Here is a 21,802-nt window from a genome sequence, read left to right as displayed (position 1 = left end):
TGCAACCATTATAGTCGCAGAGTCGTCTGAGCCTCTGGTTTAGACCCTCCACACGGCTCCAAACCAGAGGACCGCGATCGACTCTGGGCACTATGCTGCAGATATTAAGCTCAGCTTGCACTCCGCGTGCGATGCTGGTTGTCTTCACCAAATCAGCCAGCCGCCGGAAGGAACCAAGGATGGCCTCAGAACCCAAGCGGCAGGCGTCATTCGTTCCGACATGTGCTACTATCTGCAGCCGGTCACACCCAGTGCGTTCAATAGCTGCCGGAAGGGCCTCCTCCACATTACGGACGAGACCCCCCGGCAAGCACACCGAGTGCACACTGGCATTCTTCCCCGACCTACCCGCTATTTTCCTGAGGGGCTCCATAACCCGCCTAACGTTGGAGCTCCCTATAACTAATAGGCCTGCCCTCTGTGACTGTCGGGACCTTGCCGGAGAATCGGCCACTGGCCCAACAGGCGAGGCATCCTGTGGTGGCTCGGAAACGATGTCATCACCACTAGGAAGCACCCCGTACCTGTTGGAAAGGGGTAAGGCAGCTGCCACGTGGCCAGATCCCACCTTCGCCTTTCGGCCAGGCACGCGCGAGCCCACCACTGTCCACCATTCACCATGGAGTGATGGCTGACCGGTAAGATGCTCACTGCCGGAAGACGCAGCGACATCAGGGGTTCCATGTGATTCCAAGGCCACCGAAGTAGGCATAGGTCTCACCACAGTTGCCCCAACGCCACTACGAGCCGACGCCTGCGCCTCGAGCTCGATGAGCCTAAAGGCCGGTTCCCACTAGAGCGCGGCAGCGCGTCGTGCGGCAGCGGCAGCGGCAAGCGTTTTCCGCTTTGACGCGGCGGCTCGCGGAATTGGCGTTCCCATCTGGAAGCGGCAGATGCTAGCGGTAGCCAATGACGGACAGCCACTGAGGTACGGGGCAGGACCCGCTGAAACGCGCGGTGCGTTTGATTAGCTATATCTTACACCTACATGAAGGAAAGACGAAGTTGGGTGAAGACATACCAATTTTTCATTTTCTGTACAATGTACTCTTTCACATATTTCATTATTCATGTTTTCTCATTTCACCATAAACAGATTTCATGACTATCGTTCACGATTGTTCACTATCTCCTAACACATTGAAACAATGTACGACAAAAGAGATTATTCAGATAGTTAAGCGAGACAAAAATTTAAAATGTGATACGGTAGCAGGTACACGAAAACAGTAAGAACACAAAGGCTAGGTGGAAGGGATGAAAGTGGAGGCCACCTGATAGAATTTCCCACAGAGCATAATGTAATCATCGCCAGCACCTTGCTTAAGAATCACGAAAGAATAATATATATTTGGAACAGTTTTCGAAACCAGATTTTAAATTGTAAGGCATTTCCTGGTGCAGACGCAAACCTGACTGAAGACTGTCAATAGCAAGAAAAGCGTTCTGAAAAAGAAAATTTGTTCACACCGAATATAAATGCTAATGGTTGGATACTATTTTACAAAGGTATTTGTGTGGAGTGCAGCCTCGTATGTAAGTGAAACGTGGACGATGAACACTTCTGTCAAGAAGACAATGGACGCTTTCAAAACGTGGTGATTCATAAGAATGCTGAACTTTAGATACGAGGATCGTGTGACTAAAGAAGAGGTACGGAATTAAATAGAGGAGGAAGAGGAAATTACGGTACAACTTTGACGGCAATAGGGGCTAGTTGACAGGGCGTATTGTGGGGCGTCAAAGAGTGAGGACAAAGGGGTTGGGTGATAGTATTCTGATAATAATCATCTGTTGAAATACTATTCTACTATTTTATCTATTAATGTAAGCAGTGAATTTACTCTTCCATGCACTCCTTAAAACATTTAAACCAAAACTGAAATCAGCTGAACACCAAATCTTTCAACCACTGTCTGACAACTACTGGATTCACTTTCAACTTTCTATAACTATCACTGGCTAGCCACACACACATACAGATATAAGGAGAACAAAAATAAACAAACATTAGTTTTCAGCATATAATTCTGCAGGTTGGCAACATGTACATAAACAAACCAGACAGGAAGGGACATGAGGTGAACACACTATAGTTACGACATTAAATCAGAGTTTTCGGTAAAACGTCTACTGCTAGTGACAGAAGAAAAAAGAGCGAACATGAAAATGTGCTTATGTTCCATAATCTAAGTTTTAGTTCAACCTCCAGCATGTGAGCAGGTGAGGGGAAACGTATATGTCCGCCAAAAACTCAATTCACTGTAAGTAATCAGTCATTCACGTAAACAAAGATGTGAACTGTTTTATAATCTCCAAGTATCACAGATCAAAACAAAACTGAGTCATTCTAGATTCCACCGAAGATGCCTTAAAGTAAAAGGCGAAACGCGTCTTGAATCAGTAAAGTACACTGGATAAAGAAAAAAGAAAGGAAATAATCAATAGCTCTACATATTTAGTAAATTACATCTTATGACATACCAGCAAATTAGTTTCGGTTTAACTTCTCATTCGACATGCTATTAATGCCATTTAAAAAAATTCATCTATCCCTTCTGAAAAACTGTAGTTACTTTCATATCTTGGTAGATAAACAGATTTAGGATATTTATCATGCGACGAAATACATGACTTTTCACAAGTTATCGTTTGCAAAAAAAAAAAAAAAAAAAAAAAAAAAATTTCGATTTCTTGAACCGTTTACGAAATTTGCGGTTGATACAACCACATGGTTTACGACGAGCAGGACGAAGTACCGGTCGCGTCGCCGAGCAACCCGCGCGCGGTCACGGCATAGCCCGTCCGCCAACATATCAGACAATATCTCGAGAACGGTGATAGCTATCGATCTGCTCTCAGCTTTAAAAACAATTTCGATATGTTGACTAAATTTCATACGCAATAATGTATTACCTAAAATGAACTGTACGCAAAGTCCACGCAATGCGTTTTTACCTCTGCACACTCATTAAAATTTCGTGTAAAGGTTTACGTAAATGTGATACAGCAAGTAACCACGACGAATAACGAAAAGAAATTCGGTCCTTTATCGAGAGAAGATATCAGGCTGTAACATGCCCAAGAATCAAATTTTTCTACCGAATAGTTTCCTTGGAATCGGATGATAAGTATTTCATAGCTGCCGCCGCGTCCGCGCCAGCGGTTCGGCGAAAGTTCGTGTGGCCCGGGAGTCCGTACCTGACGTCACGCTCAGCGGGTTCTGTGATTGGCGGCGCGCACCTGGAGCGCGGCACGCGGCAGCGGAAGCGGTTCGACATGGTCAAACCGCGACGCAGAGCCCGCCGCGCCTTGCCGCTGACGCCATTTCCATGGCAACCACGCCGCTGACGCGCCGTTTTGACGCGCGGCAGCCCTAGTGGGAACTGGCCTTAACAGACAAAGCCTCCACCTGCCCCCGAAGAGTGGCCAATTCTCCTTGCGTCCGCTCACAACAACCACAGTCCCTACACATGACTATGTTTACCCTCCTCTATACGGTGACAAATTCCCAAGATAATCTTCTGATGAGCTACTCTGATAATCAAGAAACACTCACTGAAATACGAGACGCGAAAACTACGCTAGGTTTTCCCAGAAAAACTATTTAAAAGCTAAGCGCAGCATATAAGTACAAAAACGCTTTATACAAACAGTACTCGCTGCTGCTGGTGCTCTCGCTCTGGCTGTCACAAGACAACTGCTGATTCAAGTGACTAGTGGCTAACGGCCGCGAAACAAACAAAAGACGGTTTTAGGGCGCTTTCTGTTCTAAGCGATCAAGAAAACACTAAGAAATCTAACACGAAAACTACGTAAAGTTTTATCAAGAACTGTTAGTTACTATGCAGAGCAGATAAACACAAATAGAATCCCTTCCTTAGTGGAAGGTCGTAAACAAAATGCAAAATAAACGCTTTATACAAACAGTACTCGCTGCTGCTGGTGCTCTCGCTCTGGCTGTCACAAGACAACTGCTGATTCAAGTGACTAGTGGCTAACGGCCGCGAAACAAACAAAAGACGGTTTTAGGGCGCTTTCTGTTCTAAACGATCAAGAAAACACTAAGAAATCTAACACGAAAACTACGTAAAGTTTTATCAAGAACTGTTAGTTACTATGCAGAGCAGATAAACACAAATAGAATCCCTTCCTTAGTGGAAGGTCGTAAACAAAATGCAAAATAAACGCTTTATACAAACAGTACTCGCTGCTGCTGGTGCTCTCGCTCTGGCTGTCACAAGACAGCAGTCCATTTCTGGAGGTTCGTAGCTAGCGGGCAACATTATGAACATTTTAGCCATTTCTTTCTGCCTCAGTATTTACGTCAACTACTTACCTACTGAAATCTCCTTGAACTCGCTTTGAAATTGTTCTGATAAACTGTTCAAAATTTTCCAGTTATGCTTGTCTCGTGCCAAGTCAAAAATGCTTCTCGTTCTTAATATCTGCTTCCCTTCAAAGGGCACCTGTGAATACATTCACAACCGCGCGTAAGTGCTCTACCGATCCGACACACGTACATGGGATAGGGGCCATGAGCAGTGAGAAAGTGTATCACTCCTTGTTTGATAGGTTTCCTATTATCTTATTACATATGTACTGCATGTTGACCTAATCCTCAGCGTACTTTTTCAAGTCCCTCTTGGTTATCCAGTAGATAGCAACTCCATATTTAAAGTATCATCAACAAAGCATCTATGGGAGCTGTACCAAAAGTACTAGCGTTATGTAGCATTATGTTAGTTGAAACTCTTCTCATTCCGATAACACCCCTTACAACTTTGAACCTGTGAGCCCACAAAAAAATGGCTCTGAGCACTATGGGACTTAACAGCCGTGCTCATCAGTCCCCTAGAACTTAGAACTACTTAAACCTAACTAACCTAAGGACATCACACACATCCATGCCCGAGGCAGGATTCGAACCTGCGACCGTAGCAGTCGCGCGGTTCCGGACTGCGCGCCTAGAACCGCGAGACCACCGCGGCCGGCTGTGAGCCCACACTATGGAACTATATTACACTGGTGAGGCAAGTTAATTGTACTGATACAACTTAATTACGGTCTTCCTGGATCCAGAACGCACACGGCTGCAGCACAGATAATATGCGTGGCCCCTATTCAACAACATATACCGGCAATCTCACTTTTTAATAGTCTTTTACTTCCACATAGTATGTGAAGCAAACGTTTATCAGTATTTTATTTCGCTAGTTTAAACATCAGCGTTAAGAGGGGATGTGGCTACCTTCTATGTTCGCGGATTATTGCTGGAATATCATTCGAGAGAGAAACATTCACAATACAAGAGAAAAAAGTGATGTGCATTACAATACAGTGGCTCATTTTTTGTCAATTTTCTGTAATTTCTCATGTTAAATAAATGCAACAAAGCGTATAAACAAAGATTACAGTGTTATATGTTAGATCTCACACTCCATTACTGTGATAAACTTATAACATCATAAAAACGTGAATTTATTTATCGAATTTCACCTCATGTTTGCTGCACTATATCAGAAACAGAAAAGAGAAATAAAATTGCGATTACTCATAAACTACCACTGACAGAAAAAAATTAAAAACAGTTTTGAATTCAGCACTCTAATTACAACTAGGATCAATATGTATTTTTCATAAATAGAAAATAAGTTTTTTTGTAGAACAGTGTACTTCGTTCGTGATACACCTCCTTTCCTTAGGGTGTAAATACTGCTCAAAAACATTTCCACCTAGCTCCAGGGAGAGGAGGCTTTGCATATAGCCCATGTAGTACAAGCTACAATCATGTTCCGGGCTATTATGCCGTGATCGAGTGGATCTCACATTTAAGTTCAACATTTCGTCCCCATCTATGGAAGACATTTTCCAGGGGTCCGTAGCTTCTTTGAATGTCCGAGTCACACTCAGGCTCGCTAGTGACTGTCAGTAGCGAGCCAGGGCATCAATCGGACATTCAAAGAAGTAACAGTCCTCCCTGAAAATGTCCTCCACAGATGGGGACGAAATGTTGAGTTTTAATGTGAAATTCATTCGAGCGCGGCATAGCAGCCCAGAACATTTTATTAATTGGAAAAATAACTGTCAGCTTTTTTAAGTGAAAATAATAATGTTGTTTAGAATTTCATTTGCATGAATGGATAGAATTTTTAAAGCACTGGAAATAATGAATAATTCACACTCAATATGTCTGAACGTTTGCAGAATGCATTCGTCATATCTATATTCTCAAATTGCATGTTATGTGTTACAAAACTGGCATAAGGATTTTATGCACACATTTTGTTTCATTCCGATTAGATCCGCATAAAGGCACTTTTGTACTACAATATTGTTGACAGAAATTATTTGCTTTGCATTGTTGGCAAAACTTCCCCACAAATCGTTTTCGATACACTCTCGAATAGAACGATGGAGCTGCCAACTGGACCTATAGTAGAAACAGGATACTCCCAAAGTCTGACAACCTTTCGTTAGTAGTAACGAAACTAACCAGTACTATTTTTTTCAACACTGATTTATGTTCGTTTCACCAATTTTGATTTCAGCCACAGTAAGCCTTTATAATACACTGCTTGCCATTAAAATTGCTACACCACGAAGATGACGTGCTACAGACGCGAAATTTAACCGACAGGAAGAAGATGCTGTGATATGCAAATGATTAGCTTTTCATAGCATTCACACAAGGTTGGCGCCCGTGGCGACACCTACAAGATACTGACATGAGGAAAATTTCCAACCGATTTCTCATACACAAACAGCAGTTGACCGGCGCTGCCTGATGAAATGTTGTTGTGATGCCTCGTGTAGCGAGGAGAAATGCGTACCATCACGTTTCCGACTTTCATAAAGGTCGGATTGTAGCCTATCGCGATTGCGGTTTATAATATCGCGACGTTTCTGCTCGCGTTGGTCGAGATCCAATGACTGTTAGCAGAATATGGAATCGGTGGGTTCAGGAGGGTAATACGGAACGCCGTGCTCGATCCCAACGGCCTCGTATCACTAGCAGTCGAGATGACCGGCATCTTATCCGCATGGCTGTAACGGATCGGGCAGGCACGTCTCGATCCCTGAGTCAACAGATGGGGACGTTTGCAAGACAACAACCATCTGCACGAACAGTTCGACGACGTTTGCAGCAGCATGGACCATCAGCTCGGAGACCATGGGTGCGGTTACCCTTGACGCTGCATCACAGACAGGAGCGCCTGCGATAGTGTACTCAACGACGAACCTGGGTGCCCGAATGGCAAAACGTCCTTTTTTCGGATGAATCCAGGTTCTGTTTACAGCATCATGACGGTCGCATCCGTGTTTGGCGACATCGTGGTGAACGCACATTGGAAGTGTGTATCCGTCATCGCCATACTGGCGTATCACACGGCGTAATGGTATGGGGTGCCTTTGGTTACACGTCTCGGTCAGCTCTTGTTCGCATTGACGGCACTTTGAACAGATGTGTTACGACCCGTGGCTCTACCCTTCATTCGATCCTTGCGAAACCCTACATTTCAGCAGGATAATGCGCGATTGCATGTTTCAGGTCCTGTACGGGCCTTTCTGGATACAGAAAATGTTCGGCTGCTGCCCTGGCCAGCACATTCTCCAGATCTCTCACCAACTGAAAACGTCTGGTCAATGGTGACGGAGCAACTGGCTCGTCACAATACGCCAGTCACTACTGTTGATGAACTGTGGTATCGTGTTGAGGCTGCACGGGCAGCTGTACCTGTACACGCCATCCAAGCTCTGTTTGACTCAATGCCCAGGCGTATCAAGGCCGTTATTACGGCCAGAGGTGGTTGTTCTGGGTACTGATTTCTCAGGATCTATGCACCCAAATTGCGTGAAAATGTAATCACATGTCAGTTGTAGTATAATATATTAGTCCAATGAATACCCATTTATCATCTGCATTTCTTCTTGGTGTAGCAATTTTAATGGACAGTAGTGTATATCTTCATGATGAATATTCTGTGGACACTCCCGTGTTCCAACATGACAGCACTCGTGTTCAGAGTGTGGTATGTGTACATTCCTGGTTTGAAGAACCCTCAGACACAGTATAGTATCTCGACTGACCCACAAACTCACCCGAAATTTAGTTCATTGGAAATGTCTGGGACTATTTGGAACAAGTTTTCGAAAACAGTAGTCGACATCCCTGTAATCTGGTAGCTATACGGGATCTAACGACAAATGAGTGACCTAACACACACACACACACACACACACACACACACACACAAAACTCTGATCACCATTTCAACTCACAGGAAACAAAATTACGAATTCTTTTGAGTTTAAAAGTTTTATCCATTGAAGATGTGGAACAGTGCCACTGTAATGAATAGAAGTTTTCTGAAATAACAGTCAGTCGTCTTTCGTGATGGTTCAACTTTTGTTATACCATGACTGCTCTCGAACAGCATAACGACTCATCTGCAGATATTACACACATTTAGTGATAGTTTGTAGCATTGTAGGAGTCGTCTAGCTATGCCAAGATAAAAAAAAACGATACAGTAAGTCCTGAATTTGGTATCAGGAATTACTTACACCATAAGATTTCAGTAATACATGCTGTAAGTAATTCCTGATACCTTGGAACATTCAGAGCTTACTGTATCATTTTTTCTATCATGCCACAGTGGCATGACCGTCAACATCCTACACAAAATCATTAAAGGGTGTAAAACGTAAACTCCGTCCGCAGACGGTTGACGTATGACCTTGCGATCAAATGTTTTCGGTTCCCATTGGTGAGGCACGTCCTTTCCTCTACTAACCGCACGGTTTTGCGGTGCGGTCGCAAAACACAGACACTAAACGTATTACAGTGAACAGCGACGTCAATGAACGAACGGACAGATCATAGCTTTGCGAAAATAAAAAAAGTAAACTTTTCACTCGAGGGAAGACTTGAACCAAGTACTTCTCATTCCGCAGCTGGTCACGCTAACCACGGGACCACGGCGCTCCTGGGCTTACATTAGCCTTGATGTTGCTTATCTTGCGCATGGACTACTCAGTTTGTATATTTTGCTTATTTTTTTCATAGTTCCGCACAACTTCTTCCTGTTTTCTCGATTGATCTGTGTTCAGTTTTTCAATGCCTATCCACTGTACCAGCTTATAACTAAATCTGAGGGGGGGTGCGATGGGGAGGTTCCCTTGTCAGTATCAGGAAAAGACGGTGCAGTGGTGCTGGCTGACCTGCGAGCGGCACCTTGGCGCGCGGCCGATCGGGCTGCAGCACGGTGTCGGCGGTGGCGCGGATCTCGGCCCAGTCGCGCGCGATGTCGTCTGGGGTGGTGCGCGCCGACGTCACGGTGAAGCGGATGACGTAGCGGCCGTTGAGCGCGGCGGGCACGCAGTGCACGCGGCCGCGCGCGTTCAGCCGCTTCAGCAGGCGCTCGGTGAGCGCGTTGTCGCCGCGCAGGCGCAGCACGACGAGCCCCAGGTGGCGCTTGGCCGCCACCTCGAAGCGCGGGTCCGCCGCCACCATCGCCTCCAGCTGCTGCGCCAGCCGCACTCCCTGCACAGTTATAACTGGAGTTGGTCAAAGGTTAAGTGGCGAGCTGTCAGGCGTGGTGCTCTACTCTGGTAAAGGGTGTACATGGAAAGCGAAAGTTCGTGGGATCAAACTCCTGCAGGCTGACTAAATATTTCAGTCTGCCTTTTACCTAGCCTTCGCCTGTTGGGGTAGGTTAGGGGCATGCAAATCGATATACCGGGTGATCAGAAAGTCAGTATAAATTTGAAAACTGAATAAACCACGGAATAATGTAGATAGGTGGATTAAAACTGAAGAAACTGCAAAAAAGGTGGGAATTTAAGGAGATGGGACCTGGATAAACTGACTAAACCAGAGGTTGTACAGAGTTTCAGGGAGAGCGTATGGGAACAATTGACAAGAATGGGGGAAAGAAATACAGTAGAAGAAGGATCCGTAGCTTTGAGGGATGAAGTGGTGAAGGCAGCAGAGGATCAAGTAGGTAAAAAGACGAGGACTAGTAGAAATCCTTGGGTAACAGAAGAAATATTGAACTTAATTGATGAAAGGAGAAAATATAAAAATGCAGTAAATGAAGCAGGCAAAAAGGAATACAAACGTCTCAAAAATGAGATCGACAGGAAGTGCAAAATGGCTAAGCAGGAATGGCTAGAGAAGAAATGTAAGGATGTAGAGGCTTATCTCACTAGGGGTAAGATAGATACTGCCTACAGGAAAATTAAAGAGACCTTTGGAGAAAAGAGACCCACTTGTATGACTACCAAGAGCTCAGATGGAAACCCAGTTCTAAGCAAAGAAGGGAAAGCAGAAAGGTGGAAGGGATATATAGAGGGTCTATACAAGGGCGATGTATTTGAGGACAATATTATGGAAATGGAAGAGGAGGTAGATGAAGATGAAATCGGAGATACGATACTGCGTGAAGAGTTTGACAGAGCACTGAAAGACCTGAGTCGAAACAAAGCTCCGGGAGTAAACAACATTCCATTAGAATTACTGACAGCCTTGGGAGAGCCAGTCGTGACAAAACTCTACCATCTGGTGAGCAAGATGTATGAGACAGGCGAAATTCCCTCAGACTTCAAGAAGAATATAATAATTCCAATCCCAAACGAAGCAGGTGTTGACAGATGTGAAAATTACCGAACTATCAGTTTAAAAGGTCACAGCTGCAAAATACTAACGTGAATTTTTTACAGACGAATTGAAAAATTGATAGAAGCCGACCTCGGGGAAGATCAGTTTAGATTCCGCAGAAATATCGGAACACGTGAGGCAATACTGACCCTACGACTTATCTTAGAAGCTAAATTAAGGAAAGGCTAACCTACGTTCCTAGTATTTGAAGACTTAGAGAAAGCTTTTGTCAATGTTGACTGGAATACTCTCTTTCAAATTCTGAAGGTGGCAGGGGTAAAATACAGGGAGTGAAAAGCTATTTACAATTTGTACAGTAACCAGATGGCAGTTATAAGAGTCGAGGGACATGAAAGGGAAGCAGTGGTTGGGAAGGGGCTGAGACAGGGTTGTAGCCTCTCCCCGATGTTATTGAATCTGTATATTGAGCAAGCAGTAAAGGAAACAAAAGAAAAATTCGGAGTAGGTATTAAAATCCACGGAGAAGAAATAAAAACTTTGAGGTTCGCCGATGACATTGTAATTCTGTCAGAGACAGCAAAGGACTTGGAAGAGCAGTTGAACGGAATGGATAGTATCTTGAAAGGAGGATATAAGATGAACATCAACAAAAGCAAAACGAGAATAGTGGAATGTAGTCGAATTAAGTCAGGTGATGCTAAGCGAATTAGATTAGGAAATGAGAGACTTAAAGCAGTAAAGGAGTTTTGCTATTAGGGGAGCAAAATAACTGATGATGGTCGAAGTAGAGAGGATATAAAATGTAGACTGGCAATGTCAAGGAAAGCATTTCTGAGGAAGATAAATTTGTTAACATCGAGTATAGGTTTAAGTGTCAGGAAGTCGTTTCTGAAAGTACTTGTATGGAGTGTAGCCGTGTATAGAAGTGAAACATGGACGATAAATAATTTGGACAAGAAGAGAATAGAAGCTTTCGAAATGTGGTGCTACAGAAGAATGCTGAAAATTAGATGGGTAGATCACATAACTAATGAGGAAGTATTGAATAGGATTGGGGAGAAGAGAAGTTTGTGGCACAACTTGACTAAAAGAAGGGATCGGTTGGTAGGACATGTTCTGAGGCATCAAGGGATCACCAGTTTAGTATTGGAGGGCAGCGTGGAGAGTAAAAATCGTAGAGGGAGACCAAGAGATGAATACACTAAGCAGATTCAGAAGGATGTAGGTTGCAGTGGGTACTGGGAGATGAAGAGGCTTGCACAGGATAGAGTAGCATGGAGAGCAGCATCAAACCACTCTCAGGACTGAAGACCATAACAACAACAACAACAAGAACAATGTAGATAGAGAGGTAAAAATTGACACACGGAATGACATGGGGTTTTATTAGAATCAAAAAAAATACAACAGTTCAAAAAATGTCCGACAGATGGCACTTCATTTGATCAGAATAGCAATAATTAGCACAACAAAGTAAGACAAAGCAAAGATGTCCACCATTATTCCTCAACAATAGCTGTAGTCGAGGAATAATGTTGTGAACAGCACTGTAATGCATGTCCGGAGTTATGGTGAGGCACTGGCATCGGATGTTGTCTTTCAGCATCCCTAGAGATGTCGGTCGATCACGATACACCTGTGACTTCAGGTAAACCCAAAGCCAATAATCGCACGGACTGAGGTCTGGGGACCTGGGATGCCAAGCATGACGAAAGTGGCGGCTGAGCACACGATCATCACCAAACGACACGCGCAAGAGATCTTGCACGCGTCTAGCAATATAGGGTGGAGCGCCATCCTGCATAAACATCGTACGTTCCAGCAGGCGTTTATCAGCCAGACTGGGGATGATGAGATTCTGTAACATATCGGCGTACCTCTCACCCGTCACGGTAGCAGTTTTGCTGTCCAGCGCCATCCGCCGGACATTTTGTGAACTTTGTTTTTATTTGTTTTGTTCGAATAAAACCCCATGTCATTCCAAACATGTGTGTCAATTTTTACCTTTCTATCTATATTATTACGTAGTTTATTAAGTTTTCAAATTTATACTGACTTTTTGATAACCCGGTACATTGAGCAGCCAAAACATTAGACTGCGACGTTAGATGCTGTCTCGTGACGTTGCGATCACGAGATGCAGTAACAAATTGAAATTAACAAAAGACGTGCTAAGATATCTCAATAATTTTATTTTTACATGAAAGCCTGTACCTTAATCTACGCACTGACGCCATTACAGTCTAATTCTTCCTTGTTTACGTTGTGTATTTGAGTGTTTAAGATGCCTCCGACAATCGTGAGTCACGCCGACTGTGAAGTACGGGCTGTTGTAAGATTTCTTAGTGCTAAAAGCCTAAAAGCGATCGATATTCATCGCGAGATCTGTGCAGTTTACGGAGAAAACATTATGAGTGAAGGAATGATAAGAAAGTGGGTGAGAGCATTTAAAGATGGCAGCAGAAATGTGCATGATGAACAACGGAGTGGGCGTCCTACGGTCGTTAATGAAAGTTTGATGCAGGAAGTGGACAATAAGGCGAGAGAGAACAGACGCTTTACAATTTTCTCCTTGCGGGATGACTTTCCTAATGTTTCTCGTAGTGTCTTCTACGGCATTGTGACCGAGCACTTGAATTACCGAAAATTGTGCACACGTTGGGAGCCGGCCGAAGTGGCCGTGCGGTTAAAGGCGCTGCAGTCTGGAACCGCAAGACCGCTACGGTCGCAGGTTCGAATCCTGCCTCGGGCATGGATGTTTGTGATGTCCTTAGGTTAGTTAGGTTTAACTAGTTCTAAGTTCTAGGGGACTAATGACCTCAGCAGTTGAGTCCCATAGTGCTCAGAGCCATTTGAACCATTTGAACCACACGTTGGGTACCGAAAATGTTGACGGATGTCCACAAAACCAAACGTTGAGATAGTGCATTGACTTGCCTTGAGCGGTACCACAACGACGGTGTTGTTTTCTTGAGCCAAATTGTTACGGGCGATGAAACATGGGTGGCCTACGTCACACCAGAATCAAAGCAACAGTCCATTGAAGTTAAGCAAGGGTATCGTTTTGCTGCAAGACAATGCCCGTCCGCATGTGGCGAATCAGACCAAAGATCTCATCACGTCTTTTCGATGGGAAACTCTACCTAGATCGTCCTCCGTACAGCCCCGATCTTGCGCTCAGTGACTACCATCTGTTCCTGCGCTTGATGAAACACCTGGGCGGTCAGTGTATTCAAGACGATGACGAAGCCGCCGGCCGCGGTGGTCTACCGGTTCTAGGCGCTCAGTCCGGAAACGCGCGACTGCTACGGTCGCAGGTTCGAATCCTGCCTCGGGCATGGATGTGTGTGATGTCCTTAGGTTAGTTAGGTTTAAGTAGTTCTAAGTTCTAGGGGACTGATGACCACAGATGTTAAGTCCCATAGTGCTCAGAGCCATTTGAACCATTTTTCGATGACGAAGCCAAAACAGTGGTGATGCAGTGGTTACCAAGTCAGGTGGCAGACTTCTATGAGGAGGGTGCTCAAAAACTGGTACAACGTTATGACAAGTGCCTCAATATTGATGGAAATTATGTAGAAAAAGTACATTATGGAGGAGGCTTTCATGTAAAAATAAAATTATTGAGGCACCTTACCACGTCTTTTTTAAATTTCAAAACGGTACTTACTTAAAAAACACGCCTCGTATGTAAGCAGAGCAGACGTGGACAGGGTAACACCCTAGCGAAGATAGGGGCAGCAAATGGGGAAATCCGTTGAGATAAGCTACTCTGACAAAGAGTAGGTTATTATAACACAGGGCCTGTGAACGAACATCTCGAAAATGGAGAAGTTGGTCGAATGTTCACCTGCTACTGTCGTGAGCACCTATGAAAAAAGGTAGGACAGTGGAACTACCAATAGGCACTAAATGGTCCGACTTCTACGACTCTTCACAGAACGTGGGGTTCGGAGGCTTCTCTGCTCGGTTAAGTAGGATAAATGGTGATCTATGGTATCTCTGCAGAAAGAGCACAATGATGGTGCGCGTGCGCGTACAAGTGATTTGGGGCATACCGTTCATCGTACATTGTTGTATATGGAATTCCGCAGCAGAGCACTCCTGTGCCGGCTGGAGTGGCCGTGCGGTTCTAGGCGCTACAGTCTGGAACCGAGCGACCGCTACGGTCGCAGGTTCGAATCCTGCCTCGGGCATGGATGTGTGTGATGTCCTTAGGTTAGTTAGGTTTAATTAGTTCTAAGTTCTAGGCGACTGATGACCTTAGAAGTTAAGTCGCATAGTGCTCAGAGCCATTAGAACCATTTTTTGAACCACTTCTGTGTGTGCGCATGTTGATCCAATGATTTCGTCAGTTACGACTGCAGTGGGCCCGGGACCATAGGGATTCTGCCGTGGATCAATGGAAACATGTCGGCTGGTCGGGTGAATCACATTTTTGCTACACTAGGTCGGCGGCCGTCTCCACAAACGCTATCACCGAGGTGAACGGCGGCTCCGAACATGCAGCTCGCCACGCACGCAGGCGAGTGGCAGCAGTATTATGCTACGGGTGACTTTCTCCTGCGCTTGCGTGCGACCTGTGGTAGTAATCGAAGACACGCTGACAGCTGCAAACCACCAGCATCTCTTCATGCTTGAGCCGGTCGGTGTGGCCGTGCGGTTTAGACGCTTCAGTCTGGAACCGCGTGAACGCTACGGTCGCAGGTTCGAATCCTGCCTCGGGCATGGATGTGTGTGATGTCCTTAGGTTAGTTAGGTTTAATTAATTCTAAGTTCTAGGCGACTGATGACCTCAGAAGTTAAGTCGCATAGTGCTGAGAACCATTTGAACCATTTTTCTTCATGCTTGATGTCTTACCCGACAGAGACGTCATCTTTCAGCTATGTAATTGTGCGTGTCTTGGAGCCATAACCGTGCTACCATGTTTTGGGGAGCATTACAGTGAACTCAAGTTTATGTCTCGGCGACCAAATTCGCCTGACATAAATCCCATGGAACCCATATGGATCGCTGTTGGGTGTCATCACCGCGTACGTGAATCAGTGGTCCGTCATTTACGCGAATTACATGACCTGTGCGCAGACATCTAATGCCATCGGAGTGGCCGAGCGGTTTGAGGCGCTATGTAATGGATTGCGCGGCCCCTCCCGCTGGAGGTTCGAGTCCTCCCTCGGGTATGGGTGTGCGTGTTGTCCTTAGTGTAAGTTAGTTTAAGTTAGATTAAGTAGTCTGTAAGCCTAGGGACCGATGACCTCAGCAGTTTGGTCCCTTAACAATTCACACACATTTGAACATCTAATGCCACATACCTCCGGAAACCTACCAACAAACTGTCAGATCCATGATACGCAGAATCGGCCATGTATTTCGTTCCAAAGTTATTAAGCAGGTGGTCATAATGCTTTGACTCATCAGTGCATAGTTGCGATTAAGGGTTGATTCGGTTCGAGGCGCTTCAGTCCGGAACCGCGTTGCCACTGCGGTCGCAGGTTCAAGTCCTGCCTCGGGCATGGATGTATGTGATGTCCTTCGGTTAGTTAGGTTTAAGTAGTTCTAAGTCTCGGGGACTGATGACCTCAGAAGTTAAGTCCCATAGTGCTTAGAGCTATTTTGAGGGGCTAATTCCCACTCAGATATAATTTAATTATCGATGAAGAAAAGCCGATCATGACACCTAGGTACGAAATCTTTGACCTTAATCTAAACTTATATCAGGTAAATTCTATTTATTCTACACATGGTAATGAAGTCCCATGCTTCTTGACAGAGCGTAGGGGAACCATGCGTGAGACCCTCACCACCTTACTAGGCAAGGTCCTAATGGAGGTGGTTTATCGTTGCCTTCCTCCGACTGTAATGGGGATGAATGATGATGATGAAGACGACAAAACGACACCCAGTCATCTCGGGGCAGGTGAAAATCTCTGACTCCGTTGGGAATCGAACCCAGGACCCCGTGCTCGGGAAGTGAGAACGTTACCGCGAAACCACGAGCTGCCGACTTATTCGACATATAAAATATGTTAATAATAACAACACAACAGTGATAATTGATTGTCGATTTCATAGTTACTATACAATCCTTCTGAAATTTTATTTTATGGTTCATGTCAGAAAGCCTTATTTCGAGTATTGAAACCAGTTAAATTCATCATCCCACATTTTGTTAACGTGAATTCAGTGTCTATCAGAACTAAAGAAAATGATAGGACAGTAGGATTTATGTGGGGCATATTTATTTGACTAATTCCAAAATTGCGTCACATATTAACGACGGAAGTTAGGGTGCAAGATTAAAATTCAGTTAAACGAACTGTTTTCAAAACCTACATCTACATCTACATCTACATTGATACTCCGCAAGCCACCCAATGATGTGTGGCGGAGGGCACTTTACGTGCCACTGTCATTACCTCCCTTTCCTGTTCCAGTCGCGTATGGTTCGCGGGAAGAACGACTGTCTGAAAGCCTCCGTGCGCGCTCTAATCTCTCTAATTTTACATTCGTGATCTCCTCGGGAGGTATAAGTAGGGGGAAGCAATATATTCGATACCTCATCCAGAAACGCACTCTCTCGAAACCTGGCGAGCAAGCTACACCGCGATGCAGAGCGCCTCTCTTGCAGAGTCTGCCACTTGAGTTTATTAAACATCTCCGTAACGCTATCACGGTTACCAAATAACCCTGTGACGAAACGCGCCGCACTTCTTTGGATCTTCTCTATCTCCTCCGTCAGACCGATCTGGTACGAATCCCACACTGATGAGCAATACTCAAGTATAGGTCGAACGAGTGTTTTGTAAGCCACCTCCTTTGTTGATGGACTACATTTTCTAAGCACTCTCCCAATGAATCTCAACCTGGTACCCGCCTTACCAACAATTAATTTTATATGATCATTCCACTTCAAATCGTTCCGCACGCATACTCCCAGATATTTTACAGAAGTAACTGCTACCAGTGTTTGTTCCGCTATCATATAATCATACAATAAAGGATCCTTCTTTCTATGTATTCGCAATACATTACATTTGTCTATGTTAAGGGTCAGTTGCCACTCCCTGCACCAAGTGCCTATCCGCTGCAGATCTTCCTGCATTTCGCTACAATTTTCTAATGCTGCAACTTCTCTGTATACTACAGCATCATCCGCGAAAAGCCGCATGGAACTTCCGACACTATCTACTAAGTCATTTATATATATTGTGAAAAGCAATGGTCCCATAACACTCCCCTGTGGCACGCCAGAGGTTACTTTAACGTCTGTATACGTCTCTCCATTGATACCAACATGCTGTGTTCTGTTTGCTAAAAACTCTTCAATCCAGCCACACAGCTGGTCTGATATTCCGTAGGCTCTTACTTTGTTTATCAGGCGACAGTGCGGAACTGTATCGAACGCCTTCCGGAAGTCAAGAAAAATAGCATCTACCTGGGAGCCTGTATCTAATATTTTCTGGGTCTCATGAACAAATAAAGCGAGTTGGGTCTCACACGATCGCTGTTTCCGGAATCCATGTTGATTCCTACATAGTAGATTCTGGGTTTCCAGAAATGACATGATACGCGAGCAAAAAACATGTTCTAAAATTCTACAAGAGATCGACGTAAGAGATATAGGTCTATAGTTTTGCGCATCTGCTCGACGACCCTTCTTGAAGACTGGGACTATCTGTGCTCTTTTCCAATCATTTGGAACCCTCCGTTCCTCTAGAGACTTGCGGTACACGGCTGTTAGAAGGGGGGCAAGTTCTTTCGCGTACTCTGTGTAGAATCGAATTGGTATCCCGTCAGGTCCAGTGGACTTTCCTCTATTGAGCGATTCCAGTTGCTTTTCTATTCCTTGGACACTTATTTCGATGTCAGCCATTTTTTCGTTTGTGCGAGGATTTAGAGAAGGAACTGCAGTGCGGTCTTCCTCTGTGAAACAGCTTTGGAAAAAGGTGTTTAGTATTTCAGCTTTACGCGTGTCATCCTCTGTTTCAATGCCATCATCATCCCGTAGTGTCTGGATATGCTGTTTCGAGCCACTTACTGATTTAACGTAAGACCAGAACTTCCTAGGATTTTCTGTCAAGTCGGTACATAGAATTTCACTTTCGAATTCAATGAACGCTTCACGCATAGCCCTCCTTACGCTAACTTTGACATCGTTTAGCTTCTGTTTGTCTGAGAGGTTTTGGCTGCGTTTAAACTTGGAGTGGAGTTCTCTTTGCTTTCGCAGTAGTTTCCTAACTTTGTTGTTGTACCACGGTGGGTTTTTCCCGTCCCTCACAGTTTTACTCGGCACGTACCTGTCTAAAACGCATTTTACGATTGCCTTGAACTTTTTCCATAAACACTCAACATTGTCAGTGTCGGAACAGAAATTTTCGTTTTGATCTGTTAGGTAGTCTGAAATCTGCCTTCTATTACTCTTGCTAAACAGATAAACCATCCTCCCTTTTTTTATATTCCTATTAACTTCCATATTCAGGGATGCTGCAACGGCCTTATGATCACTGATTCCCTGTTCTGTACATACAGAGTCGAAAAGTTCGGGTCTGTTTGTTATCAGTAGGTCCAAGATGTTATCTCCACGAGTCGGTTCTCTGTTTAATTGCTCGAGGTAATTTTCGGATAGTGCACTCAGTATAATGTCACTCGATGCTCTGTCCCTACCACCCGTCTTAAACATCTGAGTGTCCCAGTCTATATCTGGTAAATTGAAATCTCCACCTAAGACTATAGCATGCTGAGAAAATTTATGTGAAATGTATTCCAAATTTTCTCTCAGCTGTTCTGCCACTAATGCTGCTGAGTCGGGAGGTCGGTAAAAGGAGCCAATTATTAACCTAGTTCGGTTGTTTAGTGTAACCTCCACCCATAATAATTCACAGGAACTATCCACTTCTACTTCTCTGCAGGATAAACTACTACTAACAGCGACGAACACTCCACCACCGGTTGCATGCAATCTATCCTTTCTAAACACCGTCTGTACCTTTGTAAAAATTTCGGCAGAATTTATCTCTGGCTTAAGCCAGCTTTCTGTACCTATAACGATTTCAGCTTCGGTGCTTTCTATCAGCGCTTGAAGTTCCGGTACTTTACCAACGCAGCTTCGACAGTTGACAATTACAATACCGATTGCTGCTTGGTCCCCGCATGTCCTGACTTTGCCCCGCACCCGTTGAGGCTGTTGCCCTTTCTGTACTTGCCCAAGGCCATCTAACCTAAAAAACCACCCAGCCCACGCCACACAACCCCTGCTACCCGTGTAGCCGCATGTTGCGTGTAGTGGACTCCTGACCTATCCAGCGGAACCCGAAACCCCACCACCCTCACGGAGTGCACATTGGTTTTCTTCCCCTCTCTTGCTGCCATTTCCCTAAGGGGCCCCATTACGCGCCTGACGTTGGAGCTCCCAACTACCAGTAACCCCACCCTCTGCAACTGCCCGGATCTTGCAGACTGAGGGGCAACCTCTGGAACAGGACAAGCAGCCATGTCAGGCCGAAGATCAGTATCAGCCTGGGACAGAGCCTGAAACCGGTTCGTCAGACAAACTGGAGAGGCTTTCCGTTCAGCCCTCCGGAATGTCTTTCGCCTCCTGCCACACCTTGAAACGACCTCCCACTCTACCACAGGTGAGGGATCAGCCTCAATGCGGGCAGTATCCCGGGCAACCACAGTCGTAGTCCGATCAGGGGATGCGTGGGACGAGCTGGCCGTCCCCGACAAACCCCCATCCGGACCCCCACAGTGATGCCCATTGGCAACAGCCTCAAGCTGTGTGACCGAAGCCAACACTGCCTGAAGCTGGGAGCGAAGGGATGCCAACTCAGCCTGCATCCGAACACAGCAGTTGCAGTCCCTATCCATGCTAAAAACTGTTTTGCAAAGAACGTCTGAACTAATCTACAGAGAGCGCAAACAAATCGACAAAATTTAAACGGTTATTAAAATACAAGATTGCCTAGTAAATGCAGTAATGCTGCTACTTGCGCACTGCTGACACTGCTTGGCGGTGGAAGGAGACTAAGCGAAATTACACTATTCAGGTACTAAAACGCGATGCTACACTCTCAAATACTATAATACGCCCGAAATTTATGAATTAAACAATGCAAGTACCAAAAACACGCAAAGAAATTAAGAATTAAACTATGTAACAAATGAGTGAGCTAGGAGTATACGACTTGCTGCTCAGCTGCTTATCCAACGGCGGCAGGGAGCACACTGACTGTGACCAACCGACACTGGCCGTTCAAAACAAAAACAGTAGACAAACGACTACGCGAATTTACACTATTCAGGTACTAAAACGCGATGCTACAACTCTCAAATACTATAATACGCCCGAAATTTATGAATTAAACAATGCAAGTACCAAAAACACGCAAAGAAATTAAGAATTAAACTATGTAACAAACGAGTGAGCTAGGAGTATACGACTTGCTGCTCAGCTGCTTATCCAACGGCGGCAGGGAGCACACTGACGGTCATTCAACTACGGCAAGAGAACAAAAACAGAAGTGGACTCTGGAATTAGATTGATGCAATGGACTGCATACAGTTTACTTCGTCATTTCTTGTTGATGAGATTCATAAGTTGGATTTGTGGCGCCAATGATGGGGACCTGGAATTTAAATTTGTATCGACCTCAAGCATAGAACGTCACACACTAGACCGAAGGAAGCAGAACGTCAAAAAATTTCACAATACCATGCAAATAGTGGCACGCAGGTCATCAATTGGACGAGACATCAATGTCACTGTTTCTCGGGAAGAAAGTTCAGGCGTTCATGTTGGTAAGCGGATGGTGGTGTCGTTTACTAACAACGGAAGTCTCTACCACATGATACAATAGTGGATTTCATGCTTTTGTGTCTTCTTAGTCTTTATTTGTTGTTTTCCTTGCTCTCGAGATACGTTGCAAAAGTTCCATAACGATTTGAGTATTTAAACTGAAAGGGATCTTTGCTGTCAGCTGCACGGGCCATAACGCGGCATTAGCGGCCACGAGCGGAAATGTGTACCGGACTAGGATTCGAACCTAGGATCTCCTGATATCTAGGCAGGTGTGTTAACCAATGCGCCAACCGGGACATAGCGTTATCGCCACTGCGCGGAGTATCTTAGCACTCCTCACAGCCGATCCACATTCCCATCGAGCGCCACCTATCTACAG

The 21,802-nt window shown here is 44.9% G+C and overlaps 1 protein-coding gene across 1 annotated transcript in view; it reads right to left on the bottom strand.

Moving 5' to 3' along the window:
• LOC126471578 (histidine decarboxylase) overlaps positions 1-21,802 on the bottom strand; it is a 401,219-nt gene that overhangs the window by 66,186 nt on the left and 313,231 nt on the right. The window contains exon 13 of the mRNA XM_050099808.1: positions 9,226-9,547. Within this exon, the coding sequence (XP_049955765.1) occupies positions 9,226-9,547 (322 nt within the window). The remainder of the gene's footprint in view (positions 1-9,225; positions 9,548-21,802) is intronic.

Source organism: Schistocerca serialis, chromosome 3 (assembly GCF_023864345.2).
Source record: "Schistocerca serialis cubense isolate TAMUIC-IGC-003099 chromosome 3, iqSchSeri2.2, whole genome shotgun sequence".
Taxonomy (NCBI): Eukaryota; Metazoa; Arthropoda; class Insecta; order Orthoptera; family Acrididae; genus Schistocerca; species Schistocerca serialis.
This window is presented reverse-complemented; position numbering and strand designations above follow the sequence as displayed.